General features: G+C 38.5%; 4 protein-coding genes across 10 annotated transcripts in view; 3 read left to right on the forward strand and 1 right to left on the reverse strand.

Annotated features, from left to right (window-relative positions):
- Positions 1-194: 194 nt before the first annotated feature.
- Positions 195-2,214, forward strand: cldn10l2 (claudin 10-like 2). Its single transcript, XM_079666986.1, has 5 exons — positions 195-493; positions 1,074-1,235; positions 1,329-1,416; positions 1,547-1,654; positions 1,754-2,214. The coding sequence occupies exons 1-5, from the start codon at positions 250-252 to the stop codon at positions 1,944-1,946; spliced, it is 795 nt and encodes a 264-aa protein (XP_079523112.1). The 5' UTR covers positions 195-249; the 3' UTR covers positions 1,947-2,214.
- Positions 2,215-4,562: 2,348 nt separating this feature from the next.
- LOC307030795 (claudin-10-like) lies at positions 4,563-6,398 on the forward strand. Of its 2 annotated transcripts, none has more exons than XM_079667448.1 (5): positions 4,563-4,842; positions 4,951-5,112; positions 5,206-5,287; positions 5,414-5,521; positions 5,617-6,398. In XM_079667448.1, the coding sequence occupies exons 1-5, from the start codon at positions 4,611-4,613 to the stop codon at positions 5,810-5,812; spliced, it is 780 nt and encodes a 259-aa protein (XP_079523574.1). In that variant the 5' UTR covers positions 4,563-4,610; the 3' UTR covers positions 5,813-6,398. The 2 variants fall into 2 exon arrangements, with proteins under 2 accessions (XP_079523574.1, XP_079523575.1); XM_079667449.1 differs by having other exon boundaries at positions 5,014-5,112.
- A 2,029-nt stretch (positions 6,399-8,427) lies between these two features.
- On the forward strand, positions 8,428-19,854 carry dnajc3a (DnaJ (Hsp40) homolog, subfamily C, member 3a). The gene is made up of 12 exons (XM_079666065.1): positions 8,428-8,680; positions 9,693-9,803; positions 9,900-10,024; positions 10,297-10,371; positions 11,713-11,865; positions 11,983-12,164; positions 12,417-12,536; positions 13,057-13,162; positions 13,258-13,378; positions 17,754-17,886; positions 18,235-18,383; positions 19,314-19,854. Exons 1-12 carry the CDS (start codon positions 8,599-8,601, stop codon positions 19,460-19,462), a joined length of 1,506 nt encoding a protein of 501 aa, XP_079522191.1. The 5' UTR covers positions 8,428-8,598; the 3' UTR covers positions 19,463-19,854.
- A 271-nt stretch (positions 19,855-20,125) lies between these two features.
- The window catches only part of uggt2 (UDP-glucose glycoprotein glucosyltransferase 2), a 38,210-nt gene continuing 36,338 nt past the window's right edge, over positions 20,126-21,997 (reverse strand). For all 6 annotated transcript variants that reach the window (XM_079666058.1, XM_079666057.1, XM_079666059.1 and 3 more), the window contains one exon: positions 20,126-21,857. In XM_079666058.1, the coding sequence (XP_079522184.1) occupies positions 21,835-21,857 (23 nt within the window). In that variant the 3' untranslated portion in view covers positions 20,126-21,834. The remainder of the gene's footprint in view (positions 21,858-21,997) is intronic.

Raw genomic sequence — 21,997 nt, forward strand, 5'->3', positions numbered from 1 at the left:
ATAAACCTGAAACGAAAAACCAGGAGTTGATGTGAATTGCCTAAAGCGGTCAGCACACTCCAGAAAGTTGACAGTAAACAACTCACCCAATTGCAGAGTGCCCTCATCAACACCAATGGCACACGGCAAACACACAATGTCACCCTGTCCTGAAACAGGAAACCACTCATCATCCTTTGCCCCACAGAGTAATGGTTAAATGTGTTTTCTGCTTCTGTTCAACTGAGTGGTAGATACCTGGTTAATTTAATGATTTCAGAAATGAAGAAACGTCTGATCCAAGTGCTTGGCTTTTTGATGTCATCACTGGGATGGGTGTTTGTGCTTTGCTCCATGGCCATGGACTACTGGAGAATCGTCCAATTAGGAGGACAAGGAGGCTCCTTTATCATCAAAGTGGCCTGGTACTGGTCCAACTTGTGGAAGGATTGTTTCACAGACTCCACGGCTATCACCAACTGTAGAGATTTCCCCGTGCTCTGGAGTGTGACCGGTAAGTTCTCCACATGTTGCATTAGCAATACAATATTTCTAAGTCTTTCTCTTTGAATTAACAAAGTGATTAACAGATCCATAGTTTGATACTCACAGCAGAACACAGTCATAGGTAAGTGGTCTCAATGAAACTGAGTTACACCATTGCCTGAAGTGAGACTAATTGACTTTAGAAAGATGAAATAATACAATCTTTGTATAAGAAGTTAATTGTTGAACTTCTATAAGCAACCACCTGCCCCCTAGCAGCTTTATTTGATATAGTGTGACCATTTGGTTTGGTTTCTAATGTTTGCTAACTGTAGCTTGATATTGTCATGGACATATTGTAACATTACTGGGTCAGTTGGCTGATTTTGGGATTCTTTACTTGTGCTATTGTCATCCCATCTTTAGGCATAACATTGCCCACGATTTAACATTATCTCCTTTCTTTGTGTGAATTGCCTGGATCAAAGCCTTGACAAATATTAAAAGCAGAAACTATATAGTATTTATCCTGATTCTAGATTATTTTGTGTCTGACTGAATTGTAAGGCTGTTTTCTAACTTGAACTATTTATTTCTGTTTCTCAAAGCTTATGTCCAGGGAGTGAGAGGATTACTAATGTGCGGGTTAACTCTTGGGTTCTTCGCAATAGTACTTTGCTTTCTTGGTATGGAGTGTACTTTTATTGGAGGAGCTGAGAAAACCAAGGACAAACTTCTTCTTGCTGGAGCAGTGTTTCATATTGCTGGCAGTGAGTTCAAAACAAACACGTGTTTGCCTCTGTAAATGAAATAAGTGTTTTGTCATCATTATTTCTTAATACCAACGAAACCTCTGCATGCAGGTGTGTCAGATGTTTCTGGCTACTGCTTATACATAAACAGGGTCGCAAGGACAACCTTTGCTGCCACTGTTGATCCGGGAGTCTTACGGTACACTGATTTTCTTCATAAAATTGACAACTTTATAAGAGTATTTCTTTAATTCTATAGAAAAATATTACAATATGGACAGTATGTAAAATGTATCATGACTTTTGTCTTCCTTTTGAACCAATTCCAGGTATGACCTAGGACCTCCCATTTTTCTAGGATTGGTGGGATGTTTTTTAATTCTTTTAGGGGCTTTGTTTTACGCTGTTACAGTCTACCGAGTCATTTTCCCTGAAAGGTATTTCATTTCATTGAATATTCTTCCACCTTCACTAATTTCCAGTGCTTGCTGAATTCCTATCATGTAATACATGTTGGCAATGTTTTGATCTTTCAGGCAAGTGTACGCATATGGAGGAGGAACATACATGGCGCCTCGCTCCAGAGGAAGAACCCTGTACACCGGATACTACAAACCACCCATGCAGTATGGATCTTATATGGGCTCACGACCATCCAACAGCTCCAGAATCTCAAAGCTGTCACAGACAACACCCACGAAACTCTCCGAAAGAGACGCATTTGTATAGTAGTTTAAAGCAATTTTTTATGTACAGTTTTATTTTAACACAAACGTGCAAACTTCACTAAACAAGTTACCTTGAAATGGGATTTACTAGCAATCAGGTTATGACATACGGGTGGAATGACAAAACCCTCTGCTTTATTTTCCATGCACCATGTATAATTTTAATTCAGTTGTTTCTCATGTTTTCTTTTGGTAAAACAGGTCATACTCTGTTTAAAATACACTGCCCTGTGTTTACTCATCATTTGTGTTAACCTTTCTCTTTTCAAACAAAGAACATATTGAAAGTTATAATGTTTCTTGAATATCTAATATGTATATAATAAACAAAGCATTTTCACCATATGAGTATTATTAATTTAATTGTTTTTCTTTATTGTTTATTTTCCATTGTTTTTGATGCAAACAAACAAAAGACCAGAAACACTATAAACTGTACCTTTGGCTCACAACACGTATACATGCAAAATACTGTACGATGCATTTTTTTAGGTTAAATATTTGACCAGCGTTTTCTTTTACTGTAAAGAAAACAAAAGAAAAACAGGGTTGCATTACATTATTTAATTTAAGTATTGGACCCCATACCCATCATAGTTTATATGCCAACTAAAAAAGGTACACACTAAAAGACACACACAAAAGTGAGCATTGCTTGGTTTGTACACAGTTTATTACATTTTCATAACATCCTAGAGCTTAAAAAAACATTATATGACAGGGAGTCAAAGTGACTTGTACTGGATGATAATGGACTATTGGCCACTTGTTGATGTTGATGGTCAAACTCCTCCCTATAACAGTCCGCAATACATACGTTTTCAATCACAGCCTATCTATTAAACCTGAAGAGCATAGCTACATGTTCAACACGCTTACTGGCAAGGGAGCAATTCATCAATTTCAAGTCTCATCAACTTAATTGGCTACTTAATGTACCTGGAGATCTGGGTCTTTGTTTTTCACATGTCAGGCTGGGTGCTGGTGTCTTTCACCTTGCCGACAGAATACTGGCACTTATCTACACTTGATGGATCAGTAGTTACCACAGTTACACATTTTTCTAATCTGTGGAAGATCTTTTCGATTTGATTGGAGTCTCTGACTGCAAAGACTTTCCGTCCATGATGGCACTTGATCGTTTTTTTGTTTAAAAGCGGATATTAAATGGATGAAATTAATTGCATTTTTAAGTTGGGGTTGTATGAGTTGTCCATTGTATATGCTCTTTACTCTGTCATCAGAAAGCCTTACAGGCATTAGGTTGTTTTACATGTCTATGTGTGGTCGAGTGCTGCAGATCAATCCCCAGTTTCCAAGTGTCTTAAAAGTGTTCAACCTCAGCTCTAATTCAAATGAATTGAATAAGCTCATTATTACTCCGCACTTAGATATCCTAAGGCCTAATGAGTTAAGGAACAACTCGTTCACTTCCAGATACGTAAGTGTTGAAGCTTGAAAACTATAAAAGAGATTTAGCAGGAGCCTTGGGCGGTTTCTCCCATGGCTCACTAGTTTCAGCGGGTAATTTTCAAGATAATATGAATGGGACCCTTTTGACAAAAGAGTGACTGCAAATGCCTGAAAACAATTAGGGTTGCTTGTGACAAGATATATTTCTTGCTTTAGGTGTCAATCTGTTGCAAGGTCAGTAACCCATTGATGAGAAAATGGAGGAAATGCAAAACCCCGGAGAAGAGCCAAAGTAAGTCAAACTGATTGCACAAGCATGCATGGGATTTTTGTTTCAACACTAGTCCTTGTTGGAATTAAATGCAACAACATTGGCGAAACTGACAAAAACAAAGCCAGAATTGCCTGCTTTGGCTGGTGTACATTTCTTACTTAGTGGTGAGTATAGGTGAATAGTTTGTGTAATATGTATTCACACAATTCACACAACAAGAACTGTGTAACTGAACTGACTATAATTAGGTGAGCAGGATATGTTCCATATTTCAAAGTTTTTCTGCTTAAATTACAGAAATGTTTTGTGCGTTTATTATTTCTTGATACTAACATGGAGAACACATTTAGAGTATGCACAATAATATATATATGAACTATATCCAGGTATGAACTTACTTAACTCCTTTATTTTTGTTCATAGCAGAGTTGACAGCTTTTAATTGCATGTTACGTTTTTAGATTAACAATAACGAATGTTATGTATTATATAATCATATTTCTCAGGAAAGTCCTTGTCATGATGTGCCAACATATTCTTAATGAACTATTATTATTCTGTGGAATTGATAAGCTGATGATGGCAGGTGTATTGTACTAACAACAAACACATGACCTTAGTGACTGTCACAAAACATTGGAATCACAATTCAAGGCATAGCATGTGATGATGTACACAAACCAAGTTGGGCCTGTTTGTGTGGTTTGTGCAAGTGTGTGTGTGTGTGTGTGTGTGTGTGTGTGTGTGTGTGTGTGTGTGTGTGTGTGTGTGTGTGTGTGTGTGTGTGTGTGTGTGTGTGTGTGTGTGTGTGTGTGTGTGTGTGTGTGTGTGTGTGTGTGTGTGTGTGTGTGTGTGTGTATGTGTGTGTTCCCTTTAGTGCTGGAAACACAGTGCGCAGTTTCAGCAGTGTTCAAGAGCTGCTGTGCCATTGCTAGTATTTGCTTTTTCTCTGTCTAGAGACTCAACTTCAAGGCAAGCATGAGTTACAGGACTGTGGTGATGTACATGGAGATTGGCTGCTTTATTGTCTGTGTATTTGGATGGATCCTGGTGTGCTCCACCATGCCCACAGAGATCTGGACATGGTCGGAGGTAGACAGCATAGTCTTGACCACTTCAAACTACTTCTCCAACCTGTGGAAGGATTGTGTATCTGATTCAACTGGAGTTTCTGACTGCAAAGGAATTCCATCACTGCTTGCACTAAACTGTAAGTAAAATGATAAAAGATGATAAATAATTAAAAAAGATCCTTAATCTTTTGTAACTGCATCTTGTCATGTATGCATAATATTGTTTTTTTGCTGTCCTTGGACAGGGGACATACATATGTGCCGTGCTCTCATCATCATCTCTATTATCCTGGCTTTTTTTGGATCAGTGCTGGTCCTGGTGGGAATGAAGTGCACTAAAGTTGGGGGATCAGAGATTGTTAATGCAAGAGTGACCTTTGCTGGTGGGATGAACTACCTTATCGGAGGTAAGACTTTACATAGACCTCTTTAAGTCATTTAACAATAAACTACATTATTAATCTCAAGATTAATAATGTAGTTTATTTTTTGTGTTTCAGGTCTGTGTTCAATGACCGCTTTCTCTTATTATGGAAACAAAATCAGAGCAGAATTTCAGAACCCAAACTACAAAGCTCAGAAGTACGTATTATTTTTAAGTGACATGGATAACTACAAACGTGCCTTATTTCAAATATCAACATTTATAACATTAATCTATGAAGAAAGAAATGTACATTAATATGCTCTTCCTGTATGAACTACCAGGTTTGAAATAGGTGTTGGTGTCTTTATTGGCTGGGGAGGCTCCACTTTACTTGTTGTTGGAGGCCTTATTTACAGTATCTTTGCAGGGAGGGAAGGATTCAACTCAAGGTAAAAATGCTGCCACTGTATACTTTGTTTTTTTCTCCATCATTTGATTATTGATTAAAAAATAACCATCTATTTCTTGACTTCGAACCTTGCAGTCCTAAAAAATACCCTGACTACCAGTTGCCTAAGGACGACAGAAGTGTTGCAACAAAAAAGAGTATTGCGTCTGTGGCAATTACAGCGACATCTTATGGAAGCAAATCAAGGACCACCACCAGTGATAGTATTGGGAGCAGGATTTCTGAGATCAATTCAACCACATCCACATCCGCCACAAATGCATATGTATGACTTAATTTCAAAGGTTGAAAAAAAGATGAAATACATGGGTGGGCTTATCATTAGATTTATTTGAAATTATAAAATGTTTTCCACCGCAGACACATTCACAAATAAGGAATGGCTCTGTGTCCCAAAACCTGTGTATTAGTTATTTCAATATGTTGCTGTTGGAGTGAACTATTTATCAAATAAATAGTTTGAACAATGTATATATTAACAAACATTGTAAGATGTTTCGGAAATTTGCAATAAAGCTAAACGCTGAAAAAAACATTTATATATTACACTTTGTTTCCCCAGGACCATCATCAGGATAGAAATAATTTGTATTAATTGTCATGATGGAAAGTATCAAAGTGCATTTACTTGAGCACAGTTTTTAAATGGAACATACTATGCTCCTATGTTTAATTAGAACCACCATGCACATCAGGGATGTCTCTACAAAAATGTCTGTATCTAAACTCTAAATTGTTAACCAGCATATTGGTAATGATGTTACGTACTGGGCCGAGGCTTCAGTGCGTGGTTCGAGTAATCCAGGACGTTTAAGTTCAGAAAAACCCAAGGCTACCAGGACGTGTGGAGCTGGGTTTCCTGGATATGTCATTAAAAAACTGGACTTAAGCCTCTGTTTCTTTCTAACTTTACCACATTTTCTTATTTATCTCACTTCATTGCCACAGCCTCTTTATTTCCATAATAATTCCACCCCGACATTGGTAGGTATCCATTTACTCCTTGTGCCAAATACACACAGATGCATTTCGTAATGTGTTACCAGCTGGGCTCATTTATATATTAGGGTTAGAATTGGACTTGATTATCTGAATATGTCCTTTAGGAAAAACTGGAATCAAGCCTAAATGTCTTTCTACCTTTTTCCATTTTGTTACACCACAATTAAAAACGTTTTTACAAGAGTTTTATTTTTAAAGAACTTGCAAGAACTCCTCCCCGGCAGCTCAAGTAGGTAAAATAACAAAAATTTTAGAGCATGCTGGGAGTTGAACCACTGACCCTCAGGTTGGAAGACATCCATGTACACCCTTGAGCCCCTTGAGCCAAAGTCACACCCACACATTGCATTAATATCTTACTATTATCTTACATTATAACATTATCTTCCATTAAAAGCTTCTACCTTCAAGTTTATAATAAATAATAAATAAATAATAAACTAAGACAAAGTATACTAAGAATGAAGTAAGCCTTAAGTGTTTTCAGGTAGATCAGCATGGGCTGTGGATCAGCTGGAAGGCAGTTGACTATCAATCGCAGGGTCCCGTGTTCAACAACCGGTCAAAGTCTTTTTTCTGCTTATAAAAGCTACAGCTAAATGTAATAATGTAGTTAATAAATGTATTCTTCGATGTTGTTTATGGAATGCTCTTAACATCCCGATAGCAATGAAGTGCTTTGACAAAAAATACTGTGAAAAAGCACAACCAATCATTTTATAACAAAAAGCACGACCAATCATACAAAAATAACTGGATGGCCTACCTGCCTGTCAGCCTTCCATCTGTGCACAAACTTATCTCGTGCCCTCATTGGTCATGTGCGCGTTTGTGTGTGTTGGAGGAGGGGCTCTGTAAGGAAGTGGCAGATTTTCTCCGGTTGTGTATTTTCAAATTCTAGCTCACTCGAGCCCACCTTTAAGTTTATGAATATTATTAAAGAATAAAGATCCCTCTTTGCAAAGTTTTCCAGCCTCCTTAGGCTTTTTAATCACAATCATTTAACTGGAATATATCAAGTTTCAAGATTCAAGGCTTCATTGTCATGTGCACAGCAGTTACAGAGTAGCCTAGATATGGCAATGAAAAACGTAGGTCACAGGGTCCTCCAACAGCGCAACATGAATATAGGACATAAAACAAATAAAACAGATACAACAGTGCAAGAGAATGTTTTGATATGTGCAAGTTAATACAAATAAAAAAGAAATAGTGCAAGAAGAGTCTATAAGCAAGTAAATGGAATATTGTATATCAGATAAATAATTAGCAAAATGAAAACAGATGAATGTTAATGGATGTTCTTTAAAAAGTTCAGGTGTTTGATAGTCTTATAGCCTGTACAATATTGATACACATTGATTACATGAAAATATGATTTCATGTTCATTGTTTAGAGTTATTCTAAGGCTTTACTCATTGGAAACTCGGTATAAGAAAGATCACACTGTTGAGATGTCATATCTGCCTGTTTTACACACGTTGACCAACAGGGGGGTTTGTGTTCAAATGAAGCCTCATGAGGTGAACCCTATAGTCTATGGGTGAACCCAGAGCCCTAATAGATATCTATAATTATTGTATATATTATAATAAATACCTATAATTCTATCTATACGGCGCTGGGTGAACCCTTTCACGAACCAATTGGCTTCAAAGCTTCATAAGGCTTCCTGTCGCCATCACTACATATTGGTCCCCACAACAGTTGCCTGATCCTGAGTGGGACCCACAAATGTAGTAAACCCAACACACACGCAAATACACACAAAAAATGATGACATATCTTGTGCTGCCGTGGCTCCTCTCAGTTGAGCCAACAGAGGTGGGCGGGGCTTTCTAAACAATCCAGCCAATCACAGTCCCCCACGACCGGCCGCTTTCGTTTGCTGCCCCACTGTGTAGGGTTCGTGAGTGACTGGGAAAGGAGAAGCAATGCTCAATAGCAGTCAACACATGGGTCTGTGTAGAATTAAGTGAGACATTACTTAAAATAAGATCTGCTGAAGTGTGTGTTACATAGCGGGATTGGACCTATCTGATGCACATCTAACCATGGTTTCCATCGACCATGTTGCTCACAAAGTACTGACTTACATCCCATATGTTCTTGTTTTGATTGACCTGAGATATGAAGGTAAGGAGCTGAATAACGTTATACTTTACTTGGCAACTAGCATATAACTTTGAACACAGTTTAGACAGCCTGGTTGTATTCAAACTGTTTATAGTCATGTCAATGGAAACGTTAGCTAGTAAAATCGATATCAGATGGCTAACATAGAGCTAGCTTATCACTTGTGTTGTTGTCGTTTTTAGCTGATTAGTTAAACAACGTTTAACCTATGCGTGATTGAACAATCAATTGCATCTTTGCAACGTTAGGTTGTTAATGTTATTCTCTTTGTGTAAGCTGACCTATCGTTAACTCACAAAGTATGACAGCTAGTTTAACCTAGCCTACATGTCAAAGTAACCTCTCTGTCACTCAACGCTACTGACTTATGCTAAATGGTACCGCATGTCAGAGGCAATGCACATGAGAACTGTATTGTACTTACTGCTCTGTGGCAATATGCTCCGTATTGTGTTGCAGGATACAGTGGTGTAAAGTAACTAAGTAGATTTAAGTACTGTACTTGAATAACATTTTGAGAAGCTAGTACCTGAGTAATTTAATGTTTTGCTACTCTGTACTTCTACCCCACTACAATACATATTCATTTAATACCTTTAATACCTTCAGTTACTTTACAGATTGTGTTTAATGATGTGAAATACAATTTAACACTTAAATAAGACTTTAGTATGTACAATTCACAATCTACCCTGCAACATTCAAAGGAATTCAAACTAGCTGCTGCACCTTTACGAGCTTTGATAATATTTGAATGCATCAATAGTTATAATCAAAACATATACTATATATTATTATGAAATAGGCTATTGTGTACTGTATAATGAACACATTTACTTGTGGTAGTTTAAATATATTTTCATACTAATACTTTTGTACTTTTACTTGATTAACATTTTGATTACAAGACCTATACTTGTAAGAGGGTAGTCCTACACTCTTTTACTTAAGTACAAGATCTGAGTACTTCTTCCACCTCTGGCAGGATATCAGTATTGTGTGTTATTTTCAGGAGTGAAATGTGGCAGGGATGGGAGTGTGGACAATCATATGGAGATGGGAAAGAAACTGCTTGCTGCTGGCCAGCTAGCCGATGCTCTCTCTCATTTCCATGCTGCTGTGGGTAAGTAGCAGACATTCTTTACGCAAAAAAGGTGTAACATTTTTGTACAACAGGGAATATGATTAAACCATGACGTTTTCATCGATGTCATGTCAGACGGAGACTCCAAGAACTACATGGCGTACTACAGGAGAGCCACAGTGTTTCTAGCAATGGGGAAGTCAAAGTCTGCACTGCCAGATTTGAGCCGAGTTATTGAACTCAAACCAGACTTCAAATCTGTAAGTTTCTATTTTTACCTCAGTTGGTCTGAAATGATATGTTTTACATAGTTGCACAGCTTCAATTCATACTGCAGACTGCAGAACTGTGCGAGCAATTGGTTTAATCAAACAATTGGAAGAAACTGGTATATTTGCATTTACAATATACATATGTGCAAATGTTATAGTTAAGACACACGGCTGTGCTGGGAAACTGGCCAGTAATGTCAGCTGTGGTGATAAGTCTATTTGTACTTTATGCAAAACATGTCCTCCCCCTATCTTAACAGGCACGCCTCCAGAGAGGAAATCTCCTCCTGAAGCAGGGAGGACTCGATGAAGCAGAGAGGGACTTTAAGACAGTGGTAAGTACAGGAATGTCCACTTTAAACTCCACAGCAACAACACTAAGAAGTCACAATTTGGTGTAAAAGCAGAGATCACCAGGAGGTGTCACTGTTGAACTGTTTCCTGATGTTAAAGGGAAACTAATCTCAAGCATGAAAACTCAATGTAAAATACGTTCTACTCGATTTGAAATAAGGTTGATTCCATTTTTATTTTTACTGTTGTGGAAGATATTGAGGTTGCCTTCTGTATTATGAACTGTGAACACTTTATTTGTATTATTTATTTTACTATTTTGTACACTTGTGCTATGAGTTTGAAAATCTCAGAGATTGAAGAGCTGAATGGATTTAACAGTCTTTAAAATAAACTAGAAAGTGAAAACATAGGCCGGATAAGACTTCATATAAAGGGATACCCTGCATCTATATGCTATTTAAAAACAAGTGGATTATAAATAAATTGGCAGTGAACACTGATTTAGGCCCTCAGGGATGATCTTTAAGGTGCTTGCTGAGGATTAAGCCTGGAGCATGCTAATGTATTTTCCTTTAGCATCACCATATTTACACAGAACACTCCCAGAAGACATACTGTACATGCCTTTGTTATATCTGCCATTCCTTCTTGGATTCAGTTTAAAGCTGCAGTATTCTCAGGTGAGGTAAAGGTGCAGGCAAAAGTTCAGTTTATCTTCTATAAGGGAATGGAATGTGAATGTATGTGTCACATTGTGCCAAGAGCATTTGATGGGCCTTTCCTTTATATTTATTGAACAGACAGATAAACACAATTTATTAAAAAAAAAAAAAAAAAAAAAAAAAAAAACTAAAATGTGTTAATATGTCTGAAGCTTAAGTGTTAGTCCTGTCTTACTGTCTTCTCCAGAAGGCAAAGAGCCACATTTTCAGGAGAGGCCATTCAGAGATGTTATAGTTTTACATGGGCAATATGTTCAGATATAATGTCAAAGCATTTGGAAAGAGGTGAGTGCTGTCCTTCAGACGGCCCCATCATTGGCAAAGCTTAATGCACATTTAGGCATTACACTTTTTACTATGCTAAGCAGGAAACACTTAAAGGGTTCCCAGGTTCAATTGTAAATGATATGTAGTTAGATGTGATTGCTCTTATAAATATGATGATCTCTATGATAAGGATGGTTATGAGGTGTTTGGTTTAGGGATGCTAATGCTGTGATAGGCAATGCTTTGAAGTTGCAAAGCAAAGGAAGAACCTCAAATTGGAATATGTTGTTAAGGACTGAATACAATTTTCCACAGTCACTCTAACTTGTCTCAGTTATTTTATCATGACAACAAGTAGGTCATTTAATGTCTAGCTTTGCAATATTCCAGCTGAACTCCAGCCCTAGCGACCGAGAGGAGGGAGAAGCCAAAAGTCAGCTGACAAAGTCAGATGAAATGCAGCGACTGGTGGCTCAGGCCCGCAGGAGCTACAGCAGCCAGGATTATGTGACAGCTGCCGCCCAGCTTGACACTATCATTGAGGTAAGATACCTATCTTGTCGGCGTAGCGTCACTTTCCGGAAAGTATGACATTGTCTGTGTTATCATTGCTGCAGAGTTGTACAGTAGTTTGTAAGAGATATCATCTGCCTGTTACAGACCTGCGTTTGGGATGTGACCTCTCGTGAGATGCGAGCAGAGTGTTTTATTGAAATGGGAGAGATGGGGAAAGCCGTCAGTGACCTCAAAGCTGCATCCAAGTTAAAGAATGACAACACCCAGGCTTTCTACAAACTCAGCATCATCTACTATAATCTTGGAGACCATGAGATGTCCCTAAAGTAAGACCCAATTGCAGACTGCTCCTTTATTTGTGACACCTTATCAATATCAGACATTGTGACCAGGATTGTAAGAGCTAGCATTTAACAAAGTCTGATTATGAGATAACTTGTTCATTACTAGTGTTTCTTTAAGAATAAAACATGGCAGAATTATATTTCCAATGAAGTGTTAGTTATCTTTTATCTATCTATGAGTTGATAATATAGAAATTGCGTGTTATGACCCTCCTCCTCTCGTCTGATTTGCAGTGAGGTGCGCGAGTGCCTGAAGCTTGATCCTGATCACAAACAGTGTTACAGTCATTACAAGCAGGTCAAGAAGCTCAACAAACAAATCCGGTCTGCAGAGGAACTCATCCAAGAGCAGAGGTGTGTGTGTGTGTGTGTGTGTGTGTGTGTGTGTGTGTGTGTGTGTGTGTGTGTGTGTGTGTGTGTGTGTGTGTGTGTGTGTGTGTGTGTGTGTGTGTGTGTGTGTGTGTGTGTGTGTGTGTGTGTGTGTGTGTGTGTGTGTGTGTGTGTGTGTGTGTGTGTGTGTGTGTGTGTGTGTGTGTGTGTGTGTGTGTGTGTGTGTGTGTGTGTGTGTGTGTGTGTGTGTGTGTGAATGGTATATCCTTGTGAATACAAAAAATCTCTGAATACCATGTGTTGCATCAGCTGCAAAATGATTGCTTCCTCTCCCTCAGCACAGATTTTCAGATTTTATAAACAAGCATGCAAATCCCATTTTATTGTGAATACATGTCATGTCATAGGTGACATGAATATGATTTTATATTCCGAATACTAAACAACGAATAACATGATGTTTGTGGGTGCACTGATCCATGTTGCCGTATCAACAGTGTAACACAGCGTTGTTCAAAGACCCATCTGCTTCCTGCTCTTTCAGGTATGAAGAGGCAGTGAGCAAATATGAAGCCGTGATGAAGACCGAGCCCAACGTGCACCATTTATCTCTCCTTGCCAAGGAGCGCATGTGTCATGCGTTGGCTCAGGTAAGACCCCTTACTGCTTCCATGAGATGCATTACCTCACTCTTTGGCTTTAAATAACCCATCTAACCAGCGTGTTGTCTTGGCGTGTTGTGCAGGGCCAGCAGGCGAGCAGAGCGGTCTCAGTGTGCGGCGAAGTCCTCAAATCAGACCCGGAGAACGTCAACGTGTTGAAAGACAGAGCCGAGGCCTACATCCAGGAGGAACAGTATGAAGAAGGTAAGCCTGTCACATGTAACTGTATGTACCGTCATTTTCGGACTATAAGGCACACCTGAATATAAGCCGCAGCAGCTAAATTGAATGATGTGTACATATATAAGCCGCACTGGACTATAAGCCGCAGGTGTTTTAATGTTTAATTACCATATGTAAGGGTTCGTGCACAGAGGGGATTGTCGGGAAAGAGATGGCTGTTTGAGGAAGCTCCCATTTATTAACATTTCAACAAACAAGTTGCATATTTGCATAACGTATTCAAGTGTTAGCATTTAGTGCAATAGTAGCTACAGAACATGTACTGTGCTGTGTAAACTGTACTGTATCACATAGCGTTTCAGACACACAAACTTTTCAACTTTCAAACTTAAACGGTGCGCTCCCAGCGCACCGTTTAACACCTTTGCACAAACTGTCTCGCTCTCGTAATGTCTGTCTGTCTTGCTCTCGTTCTGTCTCTCGTACCACTCTCGGTTCCACTTTTACTTTTGCACGCTACCTGTCTCACTCTTTTCCGGCCTCCAGCTTTTCCTGCTGGAGCCCGCCGCTTAAAGGTGGGGGGGCGCGGACCGGCCATAGAGCCCATAGAGTTAAAGGTGGTGGACTGTAACCTGTAAAATCCATAGATTTAGGAGGTCCCCTAGTGGCCGTTAGCTGTAAAGATCCATAGATTAGCCGCACCGTTATATAAGCCGCAGGGTCGAAAAATGGGAAAAGGCGCGGCTTATAGTCCGAAAATTACGGTAGTTCATTTAATGTTAATATGTTACATATCCGCACTTAATGCTGCTGAGTCTACTAACCTTTAGTAGGAATATTCCCTTTCACTTGACAAAGTCCATGGGCACTATATGGACAGAATAACAAAGTGAAAACAAAGTGTATTAATTTATTAACACCAAATATCATTTCTATTTTTTGATAGCCCCCCGTTTTGACTGTTTCTATTATGAAGTTTTCTGTGATGAGCGATATTCAAGAAGTTACTGAAATCTACACACAGTTGCCAGTTTATTAGGTTCACCTGGTTATACTGTACCTAATGCAGTGTAATACATACATCCTACTGTCATTGATGTTATAGTGTTTTGAAGACTGTGCTTAATCAACTGTGTGATCATTTTAGAGCCGTTTCCTTTATTTAGTCTTCACCGATTATATAAGTTGGGCGGATGAAATAATAGAACACCTGTCAGTAAAACATTATACATTTCATTTAAACGCAAAACAATTGTATCGTTTATGAAGGGAGGATTTCATGAAAGGCTGCTTCAATCAGACAGCATTAGTTCCAGCTAGTCAGCCAGCTAACTGCGAATAGGTTGTAATAACTCTACTTCACTGTACAGGGGTGTCATGGCAGGAGTCTAACACAGGGGGTCCTTATAACCCTGCAGAAACATTCATTGTGAAAGTAAATGGAAATGGAAATGGGATTTTTATGTAAACATCCAAAGATAATGCTGTCAGGCAGCGTACAGTCAAATAAAGGATGGATGCTCATATCCAATTAAATCCCCATTTAACGTAATCTCTCTGTTCATCACCAGATCTACTTTGACTTTGAATTTAAATAAGAACAATAAACAAAACATTTGATTTAGCCAAGCAGGACTGCTAACTTTAGGTAAGTAGCTCTCCTCCTTTCAATCTTAAAATGGTTTTGCTGTTCACAATGTAACATTATCTGTGAAGAAAATAACCCAGTTCAAATGAAACCACTGCTAGAACTACGACTTTGTGTGATTTTAGAATTGTGGCACGGAGTGAATCACCAGAATAGCTAAGTTGTAGAGGCGAGGAAAGAGCCAGACTCGGGGTGTATACAGAACAGCCAGAGTGCACTTTGTGCCCTCTGGCTTTCTTGTCTGATGTGGAGCTTTTTTTTAAAGCAACATTTTTATTCCAAGTATATGGATTTTCTATAGAGATGAATATAAATGATACATTACTAAATCATCAAAGCTAACATGAAGCTGAAATGTAGTTTAGTTGATAAAATCAGTAAACTGCATCGAAATCATCCATCCCATGTTATGTTACCATAAATTTTAGAACGCAAATATGTAAGTAAGTAACACTAATTTATAAAGCGCTTTTCACAGACATAATCAAAAACTGCTTGACAAAGCATTAGAATATCATACGAATGAAGAAGTGTTAAAAAAAAAACACATTGTGAAAAAAAACACAATACACAATAAGAACATAGAATACAATAGAATAAAAGCACACAAGTTACCCAAACGCCTGCCCAAACAGGAATTTGACATTTAAAAGAGTCTTCAGAGTCAGCGGACCGTAGGTGTGCGGGCAGAGCGTTCCATAATTTATAATAAATGTGAATTTAGCTTCATTTTACATGAGCACACACAGCTACTGCCTAACATATCGTATTTAAAAAGAAAACATACACAAATGTCCAATACACCGTCCATTTCTATCCCCATCACTCCCGGCCGGTTAGCCCCAGAGAGAAATAACAGACTGTGTATGTTGTCGTTACATGGCATGAACGCATCAGCAGGTGGAATCCTAGACCTCATGTGGGCTTTTAAAGTGTCAGAACCCATGGGTGTTAAATTCACCTCAGTACGCCTCACAGGGTAAACAAGCCTCAAAGCACACACACACGTGCGCACACAAACAGCCTGGAGCCGCAGCAACATGATCTGAAGGTGAGGATGAAGAAAGTGGTTTCTTTAATAGCAAGAGGGATTTCCAGGGGTGGCCTTACGAAGGACACAAATAATGGTCGAAAATGCTACATTGGTCGTATCGCTTCATGAGGTGGAGAGGAAAAAGTCTATAATACCAATGATTCTAGCAACACTTTTATTAAAATTAAAAATATCTTTCAACCAGGGCTAATACTGTACATGTTTTTCTTGACAGTTACAGCTGATTGTACATATCTTACTTTACTATAGATAATCACATCTTTATCACAACAGTCTCAGAAAACCTCAACAGTGGATTTAAAGACCCTCCTTCAATGCAAAACTTGTGCAGTTATTTGTCGTAAAGGTCACTTATTATGCTAAATACACATTTTCATGTATTTTATACATAAATATGTGTCCCCTCTGTGTAAAGAGATTCTGAAAGTTTCAGGAAAAATAATTCGCTCACTTTTCGTCCTGATCCATTTATATAAAAATCTGTCTGAAAATGAGCTGATCAGATTTTGGCCACTATATGATGTCATAACGATTGTTTGGCTTGTGTAACCATTAGCCAATCACCAACCAAGTTACCCCCCCCCCCCCCCCCCCCCCCCCCATTATCACCTGAATCTCCTCCTAGAGCACCATTGTGTTCTTTGTAACCAAATATCTCTCAGAGGGGCGTGGGGAGTATCTCCTTATTTTCAAAGTAACAGACAGAGAATCAGCACTTTTGAAACGGGGCTGAAACAGAGGGGTTTATGGGATGCTACAATGATCCGTTTGGTATTTGGAGCCAAACACTTCAGAGACATGTTTTGTATAATTCTGAGACTTATAATATATTGATGAAAAACAGTATAATAGGGGACCTTTAAGATTAATTTGACAACATTCTGTAATATATTTTCTCTAACCTTTTTATGATATCATTTAAATTTGACGACATTCAGATTTTTATTTAGTGCTAATTAGCAAAGGTTGGTTAACAGGATAAACCGTTAGCGATGTAATCATGCATTACACTCGCACGTTAGCATGCTTAAACACTAGTTTAGACAGAATGGTAATCATTAGACATACTAAAATCAGTATGCTGAACCAAGAGAAAATCTGAATCATACCTGCTAAATATTAACATGTTTTTTGATATAGTTATAAATAATGATTACCTTGCGGCAAACATCAGCATAGCATTGTGCTCGTGTGCTGTAGTGCCTCACAAAGCTAATAGCATGGCTGTAGACTATTAGCCTTCTCTTGGGATGCTAACACAAACACAAGTCTCCTGTGATGAGATCATCTAGTGGTGATTCTGCAAAGTGTTTTAATGTTACTGTTAGTCATAAAGTCATAAATGCAGTGCCAGCATTCAAAATCATTTGTAAAAGGAAGTAGATATAGACTTGCGTCACGACAGCTAAATTGAGGAAATGAAGGACCAGATTGAAATATAATTCACTTATTGTTAGCTGATCCATGTACATTCTTGTGAGAATTCTGATTGGTTTATCATCTAATTGAAGGCTCAGACACAACATGACCCTGAGCATTGCTCATAGACACTTTAGCAGCATGGATGCTTGCTACAATGAGGTCTAAAGGTCCTGTGTTTCATTCTACTGTACTGTAATACTGTACTTAACTTCCCATTAGCTGCTTTGGAGGAGAAAGCAATACTTATTATGTCCTCCCTTTTTATTTTCCAGCTATTCAGGATTATGAGACTGCTTCAAAACACAGCGAGAACGACCGGCAGATCAAAGAAGGCCTGGAGAAAGCTCAGCGACTTCTCAAACAGTCCCACAAGAGGGATTACTACAAGATCCTGGGAGTGAAGAGGTGGGCACTGCAGTTTTGGTTATTGGGTTTCTTTTTAAATAGGTGTTTTCCAGACAGGGAATTATTTTCGGGAAGTATTAATATGAGAATAATTGGGGTTTTTCTTATTCATTTTTTTGGGCCAAATGAGTTGCTTTGCAAGGCTGCTTCAGAAATGTATTTGTTTTTCTTTTGGGACTGTATAACAACCGTTGCTCTGCAAAAAAATGTACAATTGACAATTTAACTTTACTTAACTTTAATTTTACATTTTAAGAAAGCCTTCTAACCCCAACTCTTTGTCAAGCATTATTAGGTCCAGCTTGTTTTGATAGTAAATGTCCCCCCCCCCCCCTCTCATTGTCACAGAAATGCACAGAAAAAGGAGATCACCAAAGCCTACAGGAAACTGGCACAACAGTGGCATCCTGACAACTTCCAGAAACCAGAAGAAAAGAAGAAGGCTGAGAAGAAGTTTATCGACATCGCTCAGGCCAAAGAGGTTCTCACTAACCCAGGTAAGAAGTTGTGTGTTCTGCAGAGTCGGTGGAAAGTTCTGCTGTCAGTCTCCGGTAAATGCCAGGCCTCCGAGGGGATGCGGTGAACAGCTTGCTACTTTCTGTTCTGTTCAAGCAGCTTGAGACCCTTTATTATTTCACTGGGCATCCATTTTTTCAGTAAATAGTTTTATTCAAACATCTTGCAGAAAGAGGTATAGTATAGTATAGGCAGTCCTAGTGTGGAAATGTTACCACTATTCATTTCCTAATTTCACTAAAATACAATGTCATATTTGTAGTTGGTTTTATTCACAGGTTGCATCTTAACACTACAGTTCACCCTCATGTCTCTTTGTAGTTAGAATTAGCAATCGCACATCGCAGTAATCCACATGGGGCTTTAGTAATGTGAGCTTAATTCCTGAATTTAACTCAACTGAAATCAGGCCAGGTATCCATAGTAATTATAAAGGCCTATATGTTGTGTTTTATGTGTCCTCCCTAATTCATTTATATCCTTCACACCAAAGACGCTCTGTCTCTGAAAAGACGTCTCCAACTAAAATTTGGACAAGACTTTTGGAGCGTGCTTTGGCGCTTAGTAGCCTTATACCGTGCTATACGACATTTTCTGATGAGCGTAGGGGGGGTTTGCATGGAATTTCATGCTGTGGCTCAGTGGATTGAGTGCTGGACTTTGAATCAGGGGATAACAAGTTCGAGTCCCACTGCAGTCAGCATGTCGTTGTGGCCCTGGGCAAGACACTTCACCCCAAATTGCTCCTGAATGTATGTTAGTCGCTTTGGATAAAAGCGTCATGTAATGTAATGAATTAGCCACATTTCTTTTAATACTAACTCCTAGAAGGATTGATTTCTTATTCAAAATGAATATATGTTTTTTATTTTGTGGAATTGTGTGTTCTGATATGTTGTGTTTTTTTCTAGAGATGAGAGCCAAGTTTGACCACGGGGAGGACCCCATGGATCCAGAGAGCCAGCAGGGTCATTCTCACCATCAGCACTTCCATCAAGGCTATCAGGGTTTCAATCCATTTGGCTCTGGATCCTTCAACTTCAAATTCAACCACAACTGAGGGAGCTCATATCCAGCACAGCTGGAGCGTTTCTCCTATTTCCCTCCCCATCTAAGAAGGGAGATCAGATCAGTGACATAAGAAATGCCATAAGTCTCTCAAAAAATGTGGAGCAAATTGTGACTTTAATTTAGTGACCTTAATTAAATAATGCATTTTTGTTGTTGAATGATACAACTTTGAATTCCGTTTCGGGAAGGTCTGTTGCTATGCTAACAAATATCTGCCATGTGTGAAGCAGTTTTTTATGTCAAGTAGTTAATTCTGACACATCTTCTCCACGTTCACTAAGATACACATCCATTCAGAAGGTGCACTTTGTAAATAGGTACACTGCTATTTTTTATATGAATGGAGTTTTTCTGAACTGTAAATAAAGAAATATTTATGTACCTTGAGTTGAATATACGGGTAAGAGTATTGCTGTATGGAAAGGTCAGAGAGGTACTTTACTGCATTCATGGAGCGAAGCCACAGTACTTCATCAGATTTAACCTTTTCCAAATTACAGCCATCTTTACGGCTTCTTTTCCACATAAATGTATTTTCACATGATGTAATGGTTTATGGCAAGAAACTAAATTACATTGTTAGGAAATTCATCGCTTGTAGCCCGTACAGAGCACGATCCTCTGACCACAGATTAAACAAAGGATTCAGTAATGATGGTTTTGTAGCAAAGATTTATTTTTACCAAACAGAAATATAAACAATTATATTTGACACAGCACAGTGAAAATGCTTAATTGGCTTTAAGACAAGGAAAAATGACAGTTGGCTTTGACTGAGCAGCATCACCCATTTTATTCCTGAGACAAAAACACTGGTTCATTGTGGAATTCTAATATTTGAAAGTAACTTCTACAACCCAAATGTAGCTAAGATGTAAACATACTGTAATAAGTTAAAATCATAAATCCTACCAATAGACCATGACCTTTAGTGTGCAAATGAGGACCCTTTGATCCACACCTTGGCAATGAGGTCCTGCCATTGGATAATCGCTAATCAGGGGCGGGGTTTAACCAACTGTAACTGCTGTTGGGCAAAGGGGTTGAATTTGTAATTTTACAAAACATGGCACTCCCAGCTTTAATTAAAGTTGAATTGGAACCTCTATTTGAAATTGAAGAAGCAAAAGGGAGTACCCTTCCAACAAGCATTCAAAAACACATTTAGGGCAAATAAAACAAAGGTAATAAGACGTCCATCCAAGAATTGAAATGAACAATGTGTGAAACTGAACAGGCTCCAGATGTGTGACTGCTGAAGGGCTTGAGAATAGTTTCCAAGCCACCTTGAAATAAAACAAAAAGCCTAAAAATACATTTGAATTTCAACATAAGATATTTAATTTTTCTTTAACCTAATAAAGCCTCACCCAATATAAATACAAGTTAGCAGGACTGTTCATACTGATCAATGAGTGATGCTGAACGTGCATAGTAATATTCAGATATTGGACTTTTGTTTCAGATTTCTGATATGATTTATAATAAAGGAGCAACTGGACAGGAGAGTGGACCAATGATATTCTACTTACTATAGATGATCAATAAGTATTAACTCAACCTGTATAAGGAATCTTGCAAGGGAAGGCTAAACTGAAAAAGATTTGAGGTAAACAAAAGACTCTTGACCAAGAATAAGAATGATACCCACTAATGTAACACTTTAACAGTAAGAAAGGACATTTAAAAACAGACTGGCTTTATGTCTATCCCCACTTTGGTTTTGGCAAATTGATACGCAAATGCAGAAACTTTGTGAAAAAGTTTTCCATGATAGAAAAACAGAACAAAAAGGGTCTTAGAAATGTGCCCTCTCCGTTTGATTCTTGCATACATTATAAGTGCAATATTGTTTTTTGATTTTCAAACACATGCCTGAGAGAGTGCTTTGACTGACCTCCCACCATTACCCCCGCTATGAGGATATTGTGGTTTGTTGATTTATTTATCTGTTTGACAGCATGATTACATAATTGATAACAGTACATGCCAGGTATTCATCCAAAGTGATGGAAGGGTGGGGCAGGATCACAAATAATGTTTCACTTATGGAATTTCTTGTCAAGTTCCTTCATAGTTAACTTGATTTACCATGGCAACCACATCCTAACAACGAACTTATTAGAGTGATGAAAGCACCACCGTAAGTTCCCAGTCAGCAGTTAACACTTACAATATGTGTTCATTTTGTAAGACTGTAGTAGCAGATATGGCATCAGAAAATATCACATCCTGCTGGGGATGCAACGCTCCATGGCTATGTTTAGATGGAATTGTCTGTCAAGCTTCACAGGTGGGCTGCGTGCAAAAAGGTTCTGTGTCCCCCCCCCCCCACCCTCTCCAGGACGGGGCTGGCAGGCACTAAAGTTCATCACGCTGGTTGTCTAGGGGTGAAGGTAGGAGAGGAATAATGAAAATGAGCACAGTGGAGAGAGAGAGACAGAAAGGTTAATCATACATGAGTAGAATAGATCATCAGACTTTTCTTTCTTGTAAAACTTGGAATACATGATGTTTGATTTCA

This window comes from Notothenia rossii, assembly GCF_949606895.1.
Source record: "Notothenia rossii genome assembly, chromosome: 2".
Taxonomy (NCBI): Eukaryota; Metazoa; Chordata; class Actinopteri; order Perciformes; family Nototheniidae; genus Notothenia; species Notothenia rossii.